This window comes from Symsagittifera roscoffensis, chromosome 3, assembly GCF_963678635.1.
Source record: "Symsagittifera roscoffensis chromosome 3, txSymRosc1.1, whole genome shotgun sequence".
Taxonomy (NCBI): Eukaryota; Metazoa; Xenacoelomorpha; order Acoela; family Convolutidae; genus Symsagittifera; species Symsagittifera roscoffensis.
Window position 1 is genome coordinate 37528067 of NC_087064.1, and position 21445 is coordinate 37549511.

The 21445-nt window shown below is 33.2% G+C and overlaps 1 protein-coding gene across 5 annotated transcripts in view; it reads right to left on the minus strand.

Annotated features, from left to right (window-relative positions):
• LOC134841976 (delta-type opioid receptor-like) overlaps positions 1–21445 on the minus strand; it is a 126783-nt gene that overhangs the window by 15015 nt on the left and 90323 nt on the right. For 4 of the 5 annotated variants that reach the window (XM_063858101.1, XM_063858099.1, XM_063858097.1 and 1 more), the window contains exon 2: positions 15084–15328. In XM_063858101.1, coding sequence (XP_063714171.1) covers positions 15084–15135 — 52 coding nt within the window. In that variant the 5' untranslated portion in view covers positions 15136–15328. Of the gene's footprint in view, positions 1–14442; positions 14798–15083; positions 15329–21445 lie in introns of those variants that run through there. The other variant, XM_063858102.1, reaches the window with a different exon arrangement.

Sequence of the window (21445 nt, forward strand, 5' to 3'; positions counted from 1 at the left end):
TGATAAAGGTGTTTCCTTTAGGCTGTTCTTCTTTATTTACTGGAGATATGATTTCATTCTATTCTATCTTTGATAGGGGTATTGTGTCAAATGAGTCACGTAGATTAAAAATTGGATTTATCGTGTAATTTGAATCATTTGGTAACGGCCCTTATAAGTTTATTGTATCAGTTAGATTTTCCTTTTCTATTAAAGGGAATGGGTCTTTTTTATGTGATTGTTGTTTAACTCGTTTTTGTTGAGTATTATTTTTTGATCCAACGTGAATATGGAATCGGCTTAAATGTAGATGTACTTAATAAATCAACTTCATAGTGGTGGTTTTGACAATCTAAATATAGTGGGAAATGTTGTAGGTTGTTTAATTGTGATTAATTTTATAATTTGTGGTACTTCAACTGTTGTTATTCCTCGTTTGTAATTCAGGTGGTGTATTTCTACTAAGAGTATCAGGTAGTGCAAGGTTTTTTCCTGCTGTCCTCACTATGTGTAAGTTTGGAAATTTCTTTAAAATTAATTGAAATCTGTAAACTCTATGGTTTGGATTTGATTTTTGTGTAAAAAGAAATATAATAGGTTTGTGATCCGTAAATAGAACTGTTGGATGTTATGACCCAAGTATCAAAAATTCATATTCTGTAAGAGTATATATTATAGCTCTGCATTCTCTCATAAGAGTAGAGAATCGTAATTCAGCTTGTGTAAATAGGCGAGAATTTGCTGATATGAGATTCAATTTATTCGTTCCATTGTGAGATTGTGGTAATGCTGCACCGATGTAAAAATTTGAAGCATCGCACATTGCATAAAATGGTTGATTGGGACCTGGAATTGCGTTTGAAATTTGTTCAGTGAGGGGTTTTTGATTTCTTCAAATCGAGTTTGATGTTGTGTTGCCCATTCAAAATTATTTTGTTGTCTAAGAATGTTATAGAATGGTCTTAAGTATAACAGCATTTTATAGACATATTTACATTCCAAGTTTAGTTTTCCAAGGAATTCTTGGATTTTCTTTTTGTTTGTAGGTGGCTGGAATTTTTGGATTGCATCTTCGCGTGATTTCAATTGGGTTATAGTGTTTTTCTCTACAATGTGTCCAAGAAATTTTACGCGTGTTAAGAAAAAATGTGATTTGTCTGGGGCTGCTTTCATGTTTTCATCCTGTAATGTTTGATGAGATTTTTCTAGAACTGCGAACATTTCATTTTTGGTTATTGATTGCATACAGACATCGTCTGAGTATGTAATTGCTTTTTTCTTGAGTATAAGTGGTCTAAAAATGTTTCTCATAAATGCTGAAAAAGCTGTTGGTCCTATGGATATGCCATTTAATAACCTATTGAATTCGTGTTTTTGATTTCCGATAAAAAATTTAGGTTAATCGTCGTGATTGTTCATCCAGTGGCATTTGATTATATGTTTTATTCAAGTCTGCGGTTGTGAAGTATTTACCGTTTATTTTTGTTAGAATTACTTGAATTGGTTCTATAGGCCAATCACATTTAGATTCATCAGTGAGTGAATTGAGATATCTAACGTCTAGAACTATTTTTAGTGATTCTCCTTCGGTTAGAATAATAACATGGTTGATAAAGGTGTTTCCTTTAGGCTGTTCTTCTTTTTTTACTGGAGATATGATTTCATTCTATTCTATCTTTGATAGGGGTATTGTGTCAAGTGAGTCACGTAGATTAAAAATTGGATTTATCGTGTAATTTGAATCATTTGGTAACGGCCCTTATAAGTTTATTGTATCAGTTAGATTTTCCTTTTCTATTAAAGGGAATGGGTTTTTTTTAATGTGATTGTTGTTTAATTCGTTTTTGTTGACTATTATTTTTTGATCCAACGTGAATATGGAATCGGCTTAAATGTAGATGTAGTTAATAAATCAACTTCATAGTGGTAGTTTTGACAATCTAAAAATAGTGGGAAATGTTTTAGGTTGTTTAATTGTGATTGATCTATGTCAGTTTTTACTGCATAATTGCATTCCAATCGTGGTGAAGTTTCATCTTTAGCAAGATAGAATTTTTTATTTTGTGGTATTTCAACTGTTGTTTTTTCGTTTGTAGTTCAGGTGGAGTTTTTCTACTAAGAGTATCAGGCAGTGCAACGTTTTTTCCTGCTGTCCTTACTATGTGTAAGTTTGGAAATTTCTTTAAAGTTAATTGAAATCTGTAAACTCTATGGTTTGGATTTGAGTTTTGTGTAAAAAGAAATATAATAGGTTTTGCTGATATGAGATTCAATTTATTCGTTCCATTGTGAGATTGTGGTAATGCTGCACCGATGTCAAAATTTGAAGCATCGCACATTGCATAAAATGGTTGATTGGGACCTGGAATTGTGTTTGAAATTTGTTCAGTGAGGGGTTTTTGATTTCTTCAAATCGAGTTTGATGTTTTGTTGCCCATTCAAATTTATTTTGTTGTTTAAGAACGTTATAGAATGGTCTTAAGTATAACTGCATTTTATAGACATATTTACATTCCAAATTTAACATTCCAAGAAATTCTTGGATTTTCTTTTTGTTTGTTGGTGGCTGGAATTTTTGGATTGCCTCTTTGCGTGATTTCGATTGGGTTATAGTGTTTTCTCTATAATGTGTCCTAGAAATTTTACGCGTGTTAAGCAAAAATGTGATTTGTCTGGGGCTGCTTTCATGTTTCCATTCTGTAATTTTTGATGAGATTTTTCTAGAACTGCGAACATTTCATTTTTGTTTTGAGATTGCATAAAGACATCGTCTGAGTAGGTAATTGCTTTTTTCTTGAGTATAAGTGGTTTAAAAATGTTACTCATAAATGCTGCGAAAGCTGTTGGTCCTATGGATATGCCATAGAATAATCTATTGAATTCGTTTTGTTGGTACCCGATAAAAAATTGTGTTAATCGTCGTGATTGATCATCCAGTGGCATTTGATTATATGCTTTATTCATGTCTGCGGTTGTGAAGTATTTACCGTTTATTTTTGTTAGAATTACTTGAATTGATTCTATAGCCCAATCACATTTAGATTCATCAATGGGTGAATTGAGATATCTAGCGTCTAGAACTATTTTTAGTGATTCTCCTTCGGTTAGAATAATAACAGGGTTGATGAAGATGTTTCCTTTAGGCTGTTCTTCTTTATTTACTGGAGATATGATTTTATTTTGTTCTAGAATACCAAGTAATCTATTAACTTTGTCATGTAAGTGTGGATTGCTACTTTGCTTGCTCTTTTTTTTTCGAAAATTGCATCAAGTTTCAAGGGTAGATATAGTGGTGAATTTTTTTTTCCAACGTCAGATTTAGATGTGGCATCAACTTTTGGGTCTCTTAATAGTAAGTCGGCTACTTTTTCAAATTCACTCTGTGTTATTTGAGAGCGTTGAAAATTGAACATTGTCAAGAGTTTTTGTTGTTCTTCTGTATAGTGTGATATTTTGAATGTTGCTTTAAAATAAGGTTTTTGTGAAAAAGTCTGGGTTTTTTTCGTTCCCTATTATACTAATTATCGATAAATCTTCGTCAAGAGTTGTTGATTGGCATATATCTATTAGTTGTAATATATTATTCATTCTATATGCTACTTCTTTCGTAGGAGAGGTTGTTACATTAGTTTCACAATATCCTAGGAGTCCTAGAGGTAGGGTTATTTTATATGGTGAATTATTGTATACATGTGGAGAAACAATGTCAGAGTTTGAGTTTTTCATGTATTTTATGGATGAAATTGTTACTCTAAAAAATTTGTGAATTGGTCTAAATTCAAAGTCAGACATATAGTGGTGTTGTCTGTTTTGATTTTTGTCATATTGATGAACTTGTTTGATCGGGAATTCGTAAATGTATCCTGAGAGTGGTTTAAGATGTTTTCTATTTTTATTATAAATGGGGTAAAATTTTGGAGAAAAAATGTGGTTGTTTGTTCATTCTTTGGAAGAATGTTAAAGCGGTGTTATGCATTCTTGTATATTTATCTTTTATAGTAATTTTGCTGTCTAATATTTTGATAGTTGGTATGTATTTAGTGATGAACGGAGTTCCAACGATATTGTGTTTTATATCTGGGATGTGGAAGGTTTGTTTAAATGGTTTAATTATGAGTTTGTTTTGTTCCATTGTTTTAGTTGGAACAAGGAAAAGTTGGATTTTTCCGTAGTTTGTTGAAGTCGAGCCTTGTGCTGTTGCTAGTCTACTGGCTGTCTTCAACGATTTTAGTTTTGGATGTAAAATTTTGATTTCATTCCAGATTAGAAAATTAAAAATACCTGATTCTGCTCCAGAGTCTATCAAAAAATCTATTTCAAGGTCTGGTGGTTTACTTTTTGGACTTTCTAAGAGAAATGGGATTGTCCAATTTTTTTCTTTTGGTGGTTCTTTTGGTATGTTTTGGTAAATGTTATTTGTTCTAGAACATGGTGCTTGTTCTTTTTCAGGTTCGTGTAATGTCGTTGTTTCATTTACTTCTTGCGTTTTTGGTATGTTATTACTTCTAGGTCTTTTGTAATAATCTAAAAGATGTTCTAATTGATTTTCATAGACATGTGAATGAAATGGTTGTTCGTACATAACAATTTCATATTCATTTTCAACTTCTATCATGTTGACTGAAGTTTTGTTTTCTGTATCGCTTTCACTGTCTGTAGATTCGCAATCGATGTGATCTAATTGTAATTCAGTACTTTCTGTATTACCAATACCAGGAGGATATGAATTGGTTTCTTCAGTTGTTTGTACTTGATTTATTTGTCTTTGATGTTTTGTTGTATTGCTTCTATATTTGTTTTGAGAATCGGGATAACGTGTATTTTTCCTATGAGGTGATTGAGAGTAGTTTCTTTGTCTATTGTTATATTTTGAATTCCTATTTTGTGAGTTATCTCGTGATCGTTTTTGATAAATATTGTAGTTAGATTTTTGATGATTTGATCTGTTGTTTGAATAATCTCGTGATCTATTGTTTTGATATCGTTGGTTTCGATTATTTGAGAAGCTTCTATTCCTGTTGTTGGAATAATTTCTTTGTTTATTGTACAATGAATTTCTTGATCTATCATTGAAATAGTGTCTATTCCTAGAGTGTGAATGAGAACTGGTATTAAACGAATAATCTGGTCTGTTTGAGTTTGATCGTGAATAATTATTTCGATACTGAGTATTTCGACTATTTGATCGACTATATCTGTTTTGTGAGAAAATATGTGAATTTTTTTGGTTGGTGATCTGTCTCTGTAATTAGAGTTATAAAGTGATTGTTTTCTTGAATAATTTGAACTGTTTGAAAGTGGTATTCCAGAACTATTATTACTGTGAATGTTCTTAATTGGTAAATTTTGATCTTTTTCAATGTTTTGAAAAAAAGATTTGTTTGGTTCTTTGTACTTTTTTGGGGTTTATTCTGGTTGTCTTGTTGTTTTTGTCTGCATTCAGCAATGCTATGTCCGTATCTTCGGCAAAATATACACCATTTTTTGAATGATGGTTTACCTTTAAAGTTTGGGTTTTTCTCGTATATATATTCAAAATTTCAGTGATTTTTTTCGGATAAATCTATATCTGAGTTGTGTATATTATTTATTTGTGTTGTAGTGGTTTGAATATTATTAACATAATGTAGTTTGAGATTTTCTGTTTCTTCTAGTTTCATAGTGATTTCTGCTTGTTCTAGTTTATCAACTAGTTTTCTAAAATCTAAATCTGGTTCTCGAATTGAGGAGGGATGTGATGCTCTCTTTTTAATTGCTATTTTTCGTAATTGATGTGTTAGAGTAATCGTTAAAATCTCTGTCATTTTTGTGTTTTTATAATCTTGAAATAAAATCTCTAGGTAAAACTGATAAACCATTTTTGAGCTGCGCCATCAAGTGTGGTTTGTATTAACGCTGTGCGTCTATGTATCCAATTTTGGTGAAGTGGTGTATTTATTGGTTCAGGTCCTATTTTTAAGATAAATTTTGCTGTGAATGCATTTGAATATTCTTCTACAGAATATTCAGGTTCTGTACCTGTAAATACCATTAAAGGCTTTTTTGATGTTTTTGACGATCCACCCATTAGGTATGGATTCATAGTCAATTGAAGTGATTCTGCGGCATTTGGCATTTGTGAAAAACTTGTAAGTTGACTCTTTGTTATTTCATGTTGTTGTAAGTTATAGGGTAGCGGGATTTCATTTTGCATTTGCATTGGTTGATAAGAATCTGTACTAACTGGGTTTTGTGAATACAAATTATTATTTTGAGATGCTAGATTTGGTCTAGGTTGTCGCATATGTAGTTCTTGTGTATATGGTTCAAAAATATCTGGTTGGTTTGCGGGGTAAGAGTGGAGTCTTTGGTTTTGATAAAATTGTGGCTTATTTTGGTTATAATATTCTTCATCCTCTGATGAAAGATAATTAGATGTATAATATGGTGTTTGATGTCTATTCTTGTTTTGCTGTCTATAATTTTTGTTTTGCTGAAAAAATTGATAATTTTCACATTGGTCTTGCGAAACTCGTGGGTGATCATTAAAATTTTTTGAGTTGATTGTTGGAAATTTTGTCTTTGTGAAAATAAATGATTTTACGGGTTTGCAGGAGAGGGTTTAGTTGTTTGTGGTCTATTTACATAGTTATAAATATTTTCTGCAAAATTATTTCTAGTGAATGTTCTTTGTTTTTGTGTTGGTTTCGTCATTGATCTAAACGTCTGGCAATCCATTTGTGAATATTTTGGAACAACGGAGGTTTTAACTGTAGATTGTAATGTTACCTGTGGTAATGTTGGATTTTTGGGTCTTGGAGTTGTAAGATTTATATGTATTGTTGAAATACTTTGTTGTGTTGTTGTTGCTACTGTTTCAACTATTTCTTCATTTACGAAATGTGATGGTGTTTGAATATCTTGCTGTGTAAGATTTCTAGTTCCCTTTAGGTTTTCTTGTTTTATGAGGGTTGAGTTTAAACTATTATTTCCTATTATATCGGGTAGAAATGAAATGTAGTTTATAGGTGTTGCGCCAATTGTGAGTAGATATACTTTAACATAATTTTTGTTAAAAGAAATTGTGCTAATTGCTTGACTTGAAATATCTGTTGTTATGTTCAAGAATAGTGGATGAGACTATTTGGGGTCCCAAACATAATCTGATTGTTCTGCAAAGACAGTTTCATTATGTGTGGAATAATCAATGATAAACCATGCTAAGATTTTTTGTAAATCGTGTTTAACATTCTGCGAAACCTCTTTACTGGTTAAATTTTCTCGGATTGTGTTTAGAAATTCGGAGAATATTGCAATTTCATGTCTTACAGCTGTGTGTCTGGATGTTTGAACTGGTGAAGTTCCTTGAGATTCTGTTTTTTCTAGTATAGATAGATAACTGTAGATTATTGAAAATACATCGTTATTGAATAGTGATTTGAGCTTTGTGAATTTTGACGTTGTATGTTTTTTTGTATTCTGTGAATATTTTTGAAAATTCTATATCTACGTCGTCTGTTTAAAGTAGATATCTACCAAGAAACTTACTTGGTGATTTGATTTCTATGGTATAGATTCCGTACTGTTGTGTTATATTACATAATCCTTTTAAATAGTGATCAATAATTTGACTTTTGATTTTTACTTCTGGAATTTTTGCTGCACATGGACTAATTTCTTTTTCGAAAAAATTTGCAATTAAACTTTGAAAAAATTGTGTTTGTCCTCTATCATCAGTGAGTGAGTTGATTAGAAATGAAAAAATTGAGTTTTTGTCTTCGCTTTCTTCATTTTGACTCATTTTTGTGTTTTATGATTGTTAATGATTAGTTTTCAATATGTTTTATTGGTTGATTCCAATTGTATAGACGTACTGGTTTGTTTTTGTATGTCTTTGTTAATCTTCGTTTTCCTTGTATTGACGAATGTGATGTTGTTTTTGAGTCAAAAAAATATAATGTATCATTAATTTGATAATTTTTATTTATGGAGTCTTTTATCCTTTAAAGTTATTCTAAATTACTGGTTTCTGATTCGGAGACTGCGTTTCTTCGCTTTGAAACTCTTTTTCGTGTAATTTGTCTTTGTTTGCTTAAAATTTTCCTTGTGATTGTCTGTCGTTTTATTCTAATATATCCTTTTGTTTGTTTGTGTGGAGTGATTACGAGATCATATTTTTCGTTGTTTATTTCACAATTGTCTAATATAATTGTTTGATTATTTCCTAAATTGTCTATTGACATATGGTTTAAGGATTTTTGATGCAATATTGGGATAAGTGATTTTTAATGTCTTAAACTGTTAGTTCTTACGATTTTTTGTGGTTAGCCTAACTTGGGTCATGTATTTCAGGGTTGGAGAGAAAAGAATGTATCGATTCCAGAGAATGATTTTTACTTTCTCGTGGCTAGTATAAGTGAAGGTGTTAACTTACTTAATCTTACTTAGGGTAGTGATTGTGATCAAGGGTTGGAGATTAGTAAATCAATCCACAAGGTTCAGGTATAATTAGAACACAAGTAGTTCGTTAGATACTATTTTAAACTTACTAAGTTTAAGTATTATCCTGGGTCAGGTAAGAGGGGGGTCAAGTGAAGGATGAATAACCGAAGTTCTTCACTGTTTATCCTAATTAGAATGATTAGTGTGATCGAAAAGTTTCTATTAGTCCTGGGTCTTGAGAAAGGGTTGGGACGTGAATCGACGTTTGAGGTCGCTAGACACTTTAATATTTTTGAGGGGGAGAACAAAATTGTTCTATTTGATCCAAGGATAAGCCTTGATGATCAGGATATAAAATTAATGAAATGAAATTTAATTTAGATAAAAGTGAATTGAAGATCCAAGGGAAGCCTTGATGATCTGTTAAGTTTAAGAAGTTTAATTTAAATGAAAAAAGAATTAGGATAGGTGATGGAGCTGAGATGAAGAGATGATTTATTTATACTAACAATTTGAATTTATACTAACTAATTTTAGTAATTTTATTTTCAATAAATATTTTTTTCCAGATACCTTTTTTTAATTTTACTGCAGATTTTTGAACAGAACGACTAGAGATGTTTTTATCAATCGTTATTGTAAAATAATAAACTTAGCGCCTGTAATTGTCATTGTCGATTAATCTTCAAAGATACTATGTTTGTAAATGAAAATCTAAATTCAATGCTACTAAAGTTCTAAATATAAAAATTTATGTTGGCTTTTGCCGTACGATCATAAAACTTTATGGTAAGTTCCTTTGTAGTCATATATCGTCTCTTGTCCGAGATCTTTTTCCAATACCGGGTAGTTCTCGTATTGTTCGGAATAATGGCTCTGATCTTTTGAGTCGTAGAGACATTTCAATTAAATTGTTGTCATGTAACATTTTTGGAAGTGTTTTTTGTCTAAGTCTAATCTATTTGGTTAGTTCTAAGCTAATTTGTTTTTAAGGTCTTGATCGAGACTTTTGGTCGCACCAGGTGAGTTGGGATGGAAGTCTAACTCGTAGAGTAATTTCAGATAGGGTACACCGTCTGCTCGTCACGCTATCTTATTTTCGGCCGGATAGATTCGTGCAACTTCTTAGTCTAATACCGGTCTTAATCTTACTCTTATATCTCTTAGTCTCAATAGATCTGAAGTATACTGGTTTTGTTACGAGTCGGTCTCCTGGAGAAAGCAACTTAGTTGTAAGTTAAGTTCAAATTGCTCTGGTGCTGAAATTACAAGTAATTTCAGCACTTACAAATAAGTGCGTTGTTAGTTTGATGGAGTGTGATTGGTTAGTCTTTAATAATTTATAGGGATAAAACGTCTAAATTGTAACCAACAATAAATTATAGTTTGAATCTGGTTCCACTAGGTTTGCTAGTTTAAAAACCAAAATTTTTGTTGAAATTTTCTCTATCGTTGAAATGCTTTCTGGACTTCACACAGTTTCCTTTGTGAAATCGATTGTTGTAGGCTTGCACTATTTTCAGACGTTATTTTATTAAAACCTTTCAAAGACTAAGATGACATGTGTTCGTGAGTCATGACTTGGAAACATTTAGAAATGTTGCTCAAACATAGTTTTTTTTCCTTTTTTTCGCGAGACTTGTAGATCTAGTTTTGGAAGAAGCCCATGCTCAAGCTATTTTTAATCTTACTAATATCTTGCAAGTTTTACAAAAATATGAGATCTTTTTATGGTAATCAACGCATTTATAGAAAAAAAAACATAAAATATCCTTAAAAATGGTTTGATTGACCCCATAGCCAATATATGAGGGCTATCCTTGATTACTCAAAAGCTCTTGAAGATACTTTAGGACCGCTCAAAGACTCCTCAATATGTTAATAGATTTCCGAGAAAATTAAAAAAAAAAAACTTTCAAAATACTGATAGAAAAACCATTGACATATGTAAGAAAGCACATTTAGTTGTTATTGGTAGTTAGTTAAGAACACTAAGAAGCGTGTCTCTGTTTTGTATTTTAGTTTTTGTCAGGCGACGGATTTAACGGAATTTAATAAATTTAGTTTATGTAAGTCAACCTGCATCCAAGTTTGGGCTTAAGTAATTGTTTATGATGGTTTATTTGCTAGCTTGTGTGACAATTATATTTGGTTTCAATCAATGATAAAAGATATTTAAAAAACTTGCAATAGATTATTGTGATTTTTCCAATCTATAATAAGCTCGTATAATAAAAAGGAATTGATCATAGTTTCTTCATGAAATCTCCTAAAATCGGTTACAATATCTCATTTTGCCGACAGTTGTTTGCCTACAATCTACCAACTGAATCACTATTTGCTGTCAATGACAAAATTTCTGCACGTGGGATGTCTTGCAACTTTCTAGTTGCTTTGAACGAAAAATTTTGCCCCGAAATGGAGTTTCATTGAGATCCTTTCATAATAGGTACGAAATTCAAGCGCTTGAAAATTCCGCAGCTAATTTAATTATCAAACTAAAACAAATTGTTCATATTTTAGTTAAAAGAAACCAAACACTGTATGAAAATTAATTGAGAAAGAACAAAGAAAAACGTTAGTATGTTTGAAAAAAATTTCAGTTCAAGAAAAAGTTTCAATGTTTCACATTCGAAAATGTTTACGAGAAGCATAATCTCGATAAGCGTATACAAAAATAATATGCAGGGTTGAAAAAATAGACCGAAAATAGAAAAAGATATAGATAATCCATTGTATGTCATTATAAAAGATTAAATTGGAATCGAAAAACAATTGGATCAATAAGTTTTGATTTTGATATTTTTTATAGAAAAATCAGAAATCGGAAGTGAATAACGGGATTACTATTTTTGCTTTTAGCTCTGTTTGTAAATTTTATGTTCTAAAACTAAATCAGGGTTATTTTTAGGAGTTTTTAACCAAAATAAATTGAATGTAGATGCTTAAGTTTTTGTTTAATTTTTGTTAAGTTCGATTTTAATCTTAAACAATCATTTTCGAAATGATTGATTATGATCTTCACCTCTGGGTAAAAATACTGCCCCAAAACAACACCACAATTAGTTTCCGTCTTAACATGGATTTAAAAAGTTTATAATGCAATTGCAGGCAGGAAAACAATCAGGCTACGTCAAACCCGACTTTCCAATTTGACCGCAGTTTTTTTGCTCAAGTTCATTGGTCCAAACTAGTGGCAAGGTTTCATCCTGGCAAAAAAAGTATTGAAAAAGAACAAAATTTCGCACGCAAATTCCGTAGATTTTCCGAGACTTTTTACCGTTAGTTTTTCAACAGAGTAGAGGAAAAGTTCAGCTCATTCCACTAATCGTTAATTAGAAAAAATAGCTGAAATTTTGTAAAAGATTCAGGTTTCAGGCTTTTCAAGTTCTTCGATAACTCACTTATAATTTTGGATTCCAAAAATTCAACCCAACAAAAAAAACGTTCATTTCTCTCAACTCACATCTGCCCTGTTTCAATTCCGCACAGTTCCAGCCTGTAAAGAACATGATGGATCAAAGATTATTTTACTTCAACAACCGATTGTCGGGGCCCACTGTGATCCATACTCGTTGCATGAAGGTGAGGCAACCTGATAAAATGCAAGTGCATGTATTTTTTTTAGCAGGGGCGCAACAGCGTTTATCCGTAGAGAGCTGAACCTTTCGTATGTAGGTCCTTTTTTGAGTATAAACCATCTTAAAAAAACAACGATTCATCCATAGATGTATAACTGATACTTTCGACCACCGAAGAAATTTTGCCTTCGAATGTGTTCGTTTATTAACTTAAAATGAGGTCAACGAAAATGAGGTACAGATTCGGTCAAGTGATGTATCATATTATGGCCTTTTCAGTCTTTCGACTTTTGGTTGAATTAAATGGAGCGAGTAACGTTTATTACTTGGAAGCAGTATCTATGGAGCAGTATAAACATGAAAAAAAATTGAATGTAATGAAATAAAACGAAACTTTTTTTTGTATTGAGATTTTTTGAGATCCCTCCACACGCCATACAAAGCACAAAATCGATCTCAATCAATTCAACAATTTTTTTCATACTAAAATCGATCTCAATCCCTTTTTGTCAGTGCGGGTAGTAAAATGGTGGGTAAACACGACAACGCTCGTGCTGATCGAGGGATCGATACACCTAGGGATTGAAAAGTTTTGTGAAATTGGTCTGAAAAAAAAACAACGCGAGCCGATATATTTCTCAATTTCTACAAAAGTCGGAACAAAAACACCAAAACGGAACGACTCAATTTCATTCTAATTCGAAATAAAAAAGAAAAACTCCGGCTAAAATAGAGATAAATTTATGTAAAGACGTTTTATTGGGCTTTTTTGACTTCAAATTTGACCTGTTCGAGTCTCAACATGTTGAACCACATACTTCTGCTGCTTAAGCACTAAAAATTCAACAAAGCAAGCCAGCTTCCTGATAAAGTTTAACATGATAGATTTTTGATTCATTCGCTTCTTTTTTGAGTTTTCCTTTATTAGATGTCTGGGGTTGACCAAATGGAAATATACCTTGCCATAGTTTAGTCTAAGAAAAACAAAACTGCTCGTATCACCGCGGTGCCTTGAATGTTTCGACTGCCTTTTAAGGTCTATGGAGCGGTAATAAAATGGAAAAATTGAATTAAACAAAAAAAATTTCTGTGTTTTTTTTGTGAAAATCATTCCTACACACACCATGCAAAGTACCAAATGATAAATTTTGCTGCTAGTGAAAAGTCAATCATGGCAAATAAGCTTCCTTCAATCTGTTTAGAACGAGTTTTAAGACGGATCAAATATCCTTTTACGCGTCAATAGCGTGAATTATATCGCGCGTTAATTGGCCCAAATCATTTTAATATTAAGCTCAAGACAAAACCTTCTGACGGATATTTTTAAAATTTGTCAAAAAATTTTGGTTAAAAATTCGAAATTTTTCTGAAGAAAGAAATCGAACCCAAGCACAAACGTTCCACTACTTTCGCTACAAAAATCGGTAAAAAAAGCTTAATTCTACCGAAAGGAAAACATTTACAAAAGCCTCATATAATGCTACTCAGGCACTTAAAATCTGAAAATGTAAACACTCCACCAAAACAAAAACATCAACAAGGCTACCTGTCTCAGGGCAAATCTCTGAATGTGACGACTGCCCTTTAAATAATGTAAAATAGTTTTTAGCGAACGAAATAATCGCAAACTGAAGTTTAGGCTGATATGATACAATTTTTTGGGTTTAATCATTGAGTCGTCTGTGAAATTGATGAAGCCAATTAGTTTAATGCCTCAATTCAATTTGAAATGATTTTGAAGTGCGGAATAACTGGCCACACATAAATAATTTGCGTTACACTTTCAGTGTCAGAATAAAAAACAAGCAGTTTAGGTTGTATCGTGGCAGGTTAATATTGTGGTTTGCGCACCCAGCTGGCCCACGAATATCCAGAAATCAATCACCCGAGAGGAAATAATTTTTTCGAAATTGGTCTGAATTAAAAAAAAACAGCCCGAGCATGTATATTCTTCACTTTTTCGAAAGTCGAAAGAAAAAGAGATATTCCCTACTTTTCGAGATAACTTCGAGGGTCTCTGAATCGGAAAGAAATGATACGAAAAATTGGAAGAAACAAAAAGTCACTACGAAAATAATGATACTTTGATTGATCGCAGAACTTTGAATGGGATGCATTGTTTATTAAGTGGTCAAAAAGCGGATATATATTTTTATACGGATGCTTTTGAACTGAATTGGGTTGGAAGTATTAGTCAAATGAACATAAAACGCGGAAGACTTTACTCACCACACTGTGGTTTTGAGAAAAACTACGAATGTGAAGAAGTTGGTACGGATGATTTTGTGCGGGAAATAATTCTGTATAAATCATGAGTCGATCCCCGCTCATCTCGCCACATTCACTGATAGTATTTAAATAACGAATCGTTGTATACAAACAACGTAGTGCAGAGCTACTTTATGCCAAAATAATTTCACCCAAAATTGCAAGCAATAAAATTCTCAGTCTAACCTCTAACCTTTGATGCAGACGATGACGACTAGCACACGCTGTGTATAAATTGTCTGGCGTGATAAAGTGATGCAAATAGCTGTCTGGATAATTTGGCAATTTGGAAGCAGGGGAGCAGAATTGGTGGACTGAGCTTGCAGGGAGAGAGGAGAGGGGATATTGGAAATGATTTGAAACCGATTTGGGGCTCAAGAAATTAGGGCTGCGGGCCCCTCCTATTTGCTATTTATTCTTTCTCACTGCTGTTTTTCATTGGTGTTCAGAAGTCACAAATTACTATACCGTCTCTTAGTTAGCACAAGATTTTAAGGAAAATATATCGTTTTCTTAATCAAATCTGAACAAGAAGAAACCACTTTCTGCAGTAGTAATTGATTCTTAAAAGCGACCCGAAATTAGCGACAAATGGCAGTCGGATACTTTTTAGACAGATAATTGCGATTATCGGTTTATCTTTGAATCGAAAAGGAAACGGATTCCTTCTTGAACAGATCGGTGAAAAAGCCACATTTTTATCATCTAATTTTGTCATTTCCTTTCTTATATAAATAAATGAGCTTTGCAATAAATTAATATAGTAGAAAAAGTTATGGGGAAAACATAAAGCTAGTAGAGCCAGAAGAAATTATAAATCGTTTAAACACTCACTGTTTTTGGCGTCATCGGTAGCAAAGTTGGAGATGGTTGAAATCTGCGCCATCCTCTCTCTAACTGCTGTGTAGACTTGTCTCAACGAGATCTTTCTTGTTCTCTCTTTTTTGCTTACAACTCCATTACTTCACTCAATGAACTCTTTTCTTTTCGCATCTCATTCATAAACACCACGTTTGATTTTCGCTGTATCGGTGTTTCAAAACGCATTTTGATCTCTAATCGTCGCGAGTTTTTTTCATCTAAATATAAAACTCAAGATAACAAAAAAACTCTTGATTTTTTCTGATATGAGGATTGCAGGAAAAGACCATTTACTCTAAGCTCCATTAAAAAAACTATCCAGAGAGTTATTAACATCTCATTTTTTCTCGTTCAATCAAATGCCAATAAAATGATAACGTTCTAAAGACAAAAACGTTCCAACAGCTTTTTTGACATTTTTCGAACACTTTCATTGCAGCCCTAAGTCCCATTTGAAAAATTAAGCTTTTTAACTCTTGACTTCGAACAGCAAACACTTGTGGAAAATGTTTTTGCAACAAACACCTGAATCTAAAGGTCCTTTTCTAAAGGTAACTTTTGGAGATCAGAGAGACGACCGCTCGTATCCGGTCCAAATATGCAAACTCAGATTTTGTCTTCTTTTTAATCCAAATGTGCAGTTTGAGTTCTGATACTGCGCTAGCAGTAACATTGATGAACAACGTTATTAACTATTTTTTTATGTAATATATGTAAGCCAAGGTCACTGAAGACCAATTTATATCGCAACTGGATTATGCAGTCTGTGTATTGCTATAGCTCAGACTAAGCGGGAAAACAAAACACAAAGTTTAGAACAAGACTGCTCGTATCAGGGCGAAGCCCTGAATGTTCCGACTGCCTTTTAAGGTTTATGGAGCAGTAATAACATTAAAAAATTCAATGAAAGTGAACAAAATAAAAAAAAAAATTTTTTTTTAAATGAAAATCATTCCCCCACACGCCATACAAAGTAGAAAAAGATAGATTTCGCTCCTTGTAACAAACCAATTATGGCAAATATGCTTCTTTTAACCAATTTGGAACGATTTCTAAGACGGATTAACTCTCCGCTTACTCACGCGTTAATAGCGCGAAATATATCGCGCGTTAATTGTCCCAAATTGACCAAAATGGCAATCTTTAAACCCCCGTAACTTTACAAAAAATGATCACAGGAGAAATACCTTTTCAATTTTGAGCTCAGGAAAACAATACCTTTCGAATGATGTAAAAAAAATCCGTCAAAAATGGCTAGTTAAAAAGTCGAAATTTGTCTGAAGAAAAAAAAACCCACCCGAGCACAAATATTCCGTTACTTTCGTATCGAATGTCGGAACAACAACATTTGAATTAACTTTTCTGAGTTTCAAAATCTTTTTACATTTACATCTAGCGTGTATTCTTTGTGCCCTATGCAATAAAAAGGGAGAAGAATCCCAATAACTATGCACGACAAAGTGCAAATTGAAACTAAAAAATTATTTAAAAGTCACGTAGAAAAATTGGATAAGTGCACCAGCGATTGTTTCTTTGCACTAATTGTGATCACGGTAAAAATGATTACTGTTTAAAACTTTCTAGATGCCAAACCCATAAAAAGACAAGCCACAAAACATGCAGCGAGCTCAGTTGAAATTTTAGGACCAGTTTAATCGATTTTTTTTTTAAATGGATTCGAAAAAAGTGAAAATTTCATGAAAAAATTTAAATGTGACCAGAAGACAGTTACATTTGAAAATAATGAAGCTGCAATAGCAACTCTTTCAAAGTTAAATTGGACGAGTCAAAAAAACACTAAGGTTAAAGATTTTATCATAGCTGTGGATAACAAGGCTCTCACATCGGCTCCAAATGGAAACAATTTTAAAAAATAGTTCAATACAGACGGACCCGTTGGGTGGGCAGATTGTTACCATAGCAAATAGATTTTTTTTACAACCCTGGAAATTATATGACAATAGTAGATTAATTATTCGAGAAACGGAGTGAAGGTCAATGGCCCTAAAAAAGCTTGAAAGTTTTCTTAGTGGAATGAGGATATGGCGGAAGAGAGGTGGAAAGGAAAAAGCCGAAAAGAACTCTTAATGGCTTTGAGGTGGAACATATCAAACAATCAAATAAATACGAACGACAATTAGAGGTAGAGTAATTGACAAAACCCTTGTGAGAACCAGAAAAATTATACAGGGCAGCCAAAAATTGTGAGAGCTCAAAAAATCCCAAAACGAGACCAAAACAAAAACCAGTAAAGTGGGTTTCAACAAACGAAGAACAGAGCATAGCGGAAAATGGGCTCTTGTTTTCTGTCAAGTATCGGAGGCGAAGCAAGTCAATCACCAAAAAAAAACAGGCTCAATTTAGGGGTAATGAGGGGAGATATTGGCATAGACAAACACTGCTGAAACAGTCGGATATTTAAGAACAAAGGTCGATCAACATAAACGATGTAGACCTGGCTACAGAAAAAAACCAGGACGACGTTCTACATTCACGAAATTATTTGGTGGAGTCTAAATACCTGGGGCGTCATGAGGACAAAAAAGGATTTGAAATAATGAGAACTCACACAAATCCACTGGGGATTTAGATGGTCGTCATAGATGATTGCAAACTAGTATAAAATTGTCTGGATTCACCAGTGCAGTTGAGACTAGCGGTAATGATGTGGATTCACATAGGACATCAGGGCCAGGAAGCACTGTTGGGATTGTCGATTTATTTGAGGCAAGCAAATTGACCTTGTAAAACTCACAAAAGAGTACCATACTTGTATCAGACATGACAATGAACATCTGGAGAGACCACTTTTGACCGAGAAGCAACAGAAAGATCCATCAATAACGGGAGAACTTTTAAAATGTGCGGAAAGGGATAAAAAGCAGGGAGACCAGCCCATTTTATAAACAGCAACTGTCAACAGCGTGAGTGAAGTTATTGAAAAATCTTCTGAAGGTGAACGCAAATTAAAACAAAAAAGACGGGTTCAGCCAAAATTACATACGACAAAAACATGCTGACAGGCCAAAAATTTAAAAAATAAACTTTATACTCCTGGAAAAGGGCTCCATTGAGAACAAGGAAGAAGATACAAGTAAAACAGCAAAGAAGACCCTATTACAACAAGTCGACATAAGGAAAGCGTGAAACTACTCGCCAAACCCTTAGAACGAAAATAGCGTCTAAATCAGAGTCAACTATAAAGACAACTGGGGTATCTATATATCGGAAAAGAGGAGGCGAAAACTTTTTTTTAAAAAAAGCTGATTTTAAGACTGAGTGAGAGCTCCGCGACAGAGCCAAAAGTCAATTTACGGAAAAGGAGCGAATCAAGAGGAAATGAGGAAAGCGACTCAGAGGACTAAACTTAGCAGCGCAGGCAGCAACAAGAGGCAGACTTGGGATTCTCGAATGAGTTGTTTCAGGTCAGCCCAACAAACGTCAAATCATGCGAAATCAAAGATGGGGCAGTCTAAATTTGTCTACTAGGCGAGCAAAAACAAATACTATGAGACGAAAACCAGTTGGTTGCAAAACCTAAGAACAAGTACCATGGGAGAAATCAGTGAAAAAGCAGAAATCAGCGGCACAAAAAGCTGGTAGACACAAAATTGCACAATGAGTACAGAATTAATGCAAAAAAATAACGGCCATGACACAGAAGAGACAGCCAAAAAGGAAACTCTAACTAGATCAGCGCCCAAGAAAGTAGACTCTAACTCAAAACAGAAAAATTTACGCAATATAGACAAAACGACTAAACCGGAGCATATCGTCAACGCGTTTTAGCATCAGGACCTGTCCCCAAAAGTGTGGGGGAACCTAGCGCACCAAGTACTTACCAGAAGAGAAAAAAGATTGAGAACGGAATTAGAGGAAAAACCATCCCTGCAGAAAGAGGCTTTCAAGTTTTATCCTTATCTTGAGGCTCAAATGATTCAAGTCAAGAAGATCCGAGAGTGAAAAGAAGCTCGATACAGACAAACAGCAAGTAACCAGCACAATTTGGCGGCCCAGTGATGAAGACTGTAAAAAACTTTGGCGGATAAGGAACTAGGAGGGCTTAGCGAAAACTGCGCTGGTAGGATAATTGGGACGGATAAGCCCATTGAGACAAGTTTTGGACTGCTAGAACGCAATCGATTCATTAGAAAGTTGGGATCTGTCACGCTGTACGCCACCAGGATATGTCCTTGATATTAAAATTGGAGTGTGCAAACGGAAAAACTGAAAAAATAGAAGATGAGAACCAGTAATTTCCAAAAAACTCATACATAGTACAAAATGCCCTTCTTTTTTTAAGGTTAGTGAAGACGAAGTTTGATAAAACTTAGCCGAAAAAGTATGAATCACTGGTTGTTCTACTTCCTAAGTCCTACAGCATGTTAAGACAAACTTAATATGCTAAAGTTTGCGTTTCCGTCGAGGGAACACTCTTAACACGAAGAACGAAATTCTAAAACCTAAAATATATCAAAAAATTTGAAATAGGTAGCTTCTCATCACATGTGATTGCATGGATTTCTGAAAATTACAAGTACCTCTTTTGATCTTTTAAGTATCTGGTGCTTGTCGAGAGTTATGCTGCACAAATGGTACTCTAATTGAGCTCAAATTCATTCGCTACTCCTCACCCATTGAGCGCACACGGGAGTGGAATCAAAGATCAAACAAGACTGCTCGTATCAGGGCGAGGCCCTGAATGTTCCGAATGCCTTTTAATGTTTATGGAGCAGTATCAACATTAAAAAATTAAATTAAATAAAACAAAATGAAACAAATTTTTTCTAAAATTTGAAAATTTTCATGAAAATCATCCCCCCACACGCCATATAAAGTACAAAAGGATAGATTTCGCTCCTTGCAACAAATCAATTACGGCATAGGATTTTCTTTCAACCAATTTGGAACGATTTCCAAGACGGATTAACTCTCCGCTTACGCGTTAATAGCGCGAAATATATCGCGCGTTAGTTGACCCAAATTGGCCAAAATGGCAATCTTTAAACTCTCACAATTTTACGAAAAATGATCACAGGTGCAATATCTTTTCAACTTTAAGCTCAGGACAACAATAGCTTTCGAATGATGTAAAAAAAATATCCGTCAAAAATGGCTAGTTAAAAAGTCGAAATTTGTCTGAAGAAAAAAAACCCACCCCGAGCACAAATATTCCGTTACTTTCGTATCGAAAGTCGGAACAAAAAGACTGCTTGTATCAGGGCTAAGCTTGAATGTTCGGTCTGCAATTTAACTTCAAAATAAGAGTAACCGTTCCAAAATTTAAAGTTTATTTATAAAATTTTCAAAGTGCATCATCGCACCCCGCAAGGTAAAGTTCAAAGTGAGATGTTTCGCGCATAGTAAAGTTTCGAGCAGACTAAATAGCTTGCTTCAAAGGAATTTGGAGCGATTTATAAGACAGATTAAATTGGCGCTTATGCGTTAAAAGCACGAAAGAAATCGCGCGTTAATTGTCCCAAATTGGCGATCTTAAACCTACATGATTTTACAAAAATTAATCAGATTTCAAATAGTTTTTTAAGCTTGAGCTCAAGAAAACCATATTTTTATGAATAGTTTTTTCAAATAGTTTTGTTTAAAAAATTTTGTCAGCAATTGTTTGTAAAAGTCTGAAAAAAAACAACCCGAGCATAAATTTTTGGTCATTTTCATGGAATGTCATGGAGCAAAAATAATTAGTGCAAAATAGATTTTCATGATTACCATAATTCTCCAATGACTCTCGACAGCCGAACAAAATTCTAAAAACTAGTGCTTAAGTTCTCAAAATTATAAACATCCGTTAAAAATTATGTATGAGAAAAAAAACATGCCTATTTAAATAGCCCTTACTTTCTTTGTCAATTTAATTCATTTCAAAAACTCAGAGTAGTAACAGTTCTGCATAATAATCTAGTAAAAACACTTCAACAAAAAAAGGAATGAGACTGGGTTTCAAATTGAGTATTGATAGCCGATTTGGTTTATAATTCAAGCTGAAAATTTAGATGTAAGCTGCTTAATAAGTTTAATCTAATCCTCTGATTAAAAATGTCTGAAAATTATTCATGTCATTGTTTTAAGACATCGGAGAAACTTTTTTTTGAAATTTTGAATAAAAATTTTAATTACTTTAAAAAAGGTTGAAAACCATAAGGGACTCAATCTCACTCAATCTCTAGAAAACAGCAAGGCCAAGGTTTTTTCCAAAATTCAGGAATTTTTTGTTCAACTTTTTTTAAAATTTTTGAAATTTTTTTGTTGTTTGTCAGATAAGGGTACAGAAAATTGTAATTAGACTGCAAAAAAAACTAAATAACTGAAAAAACGTA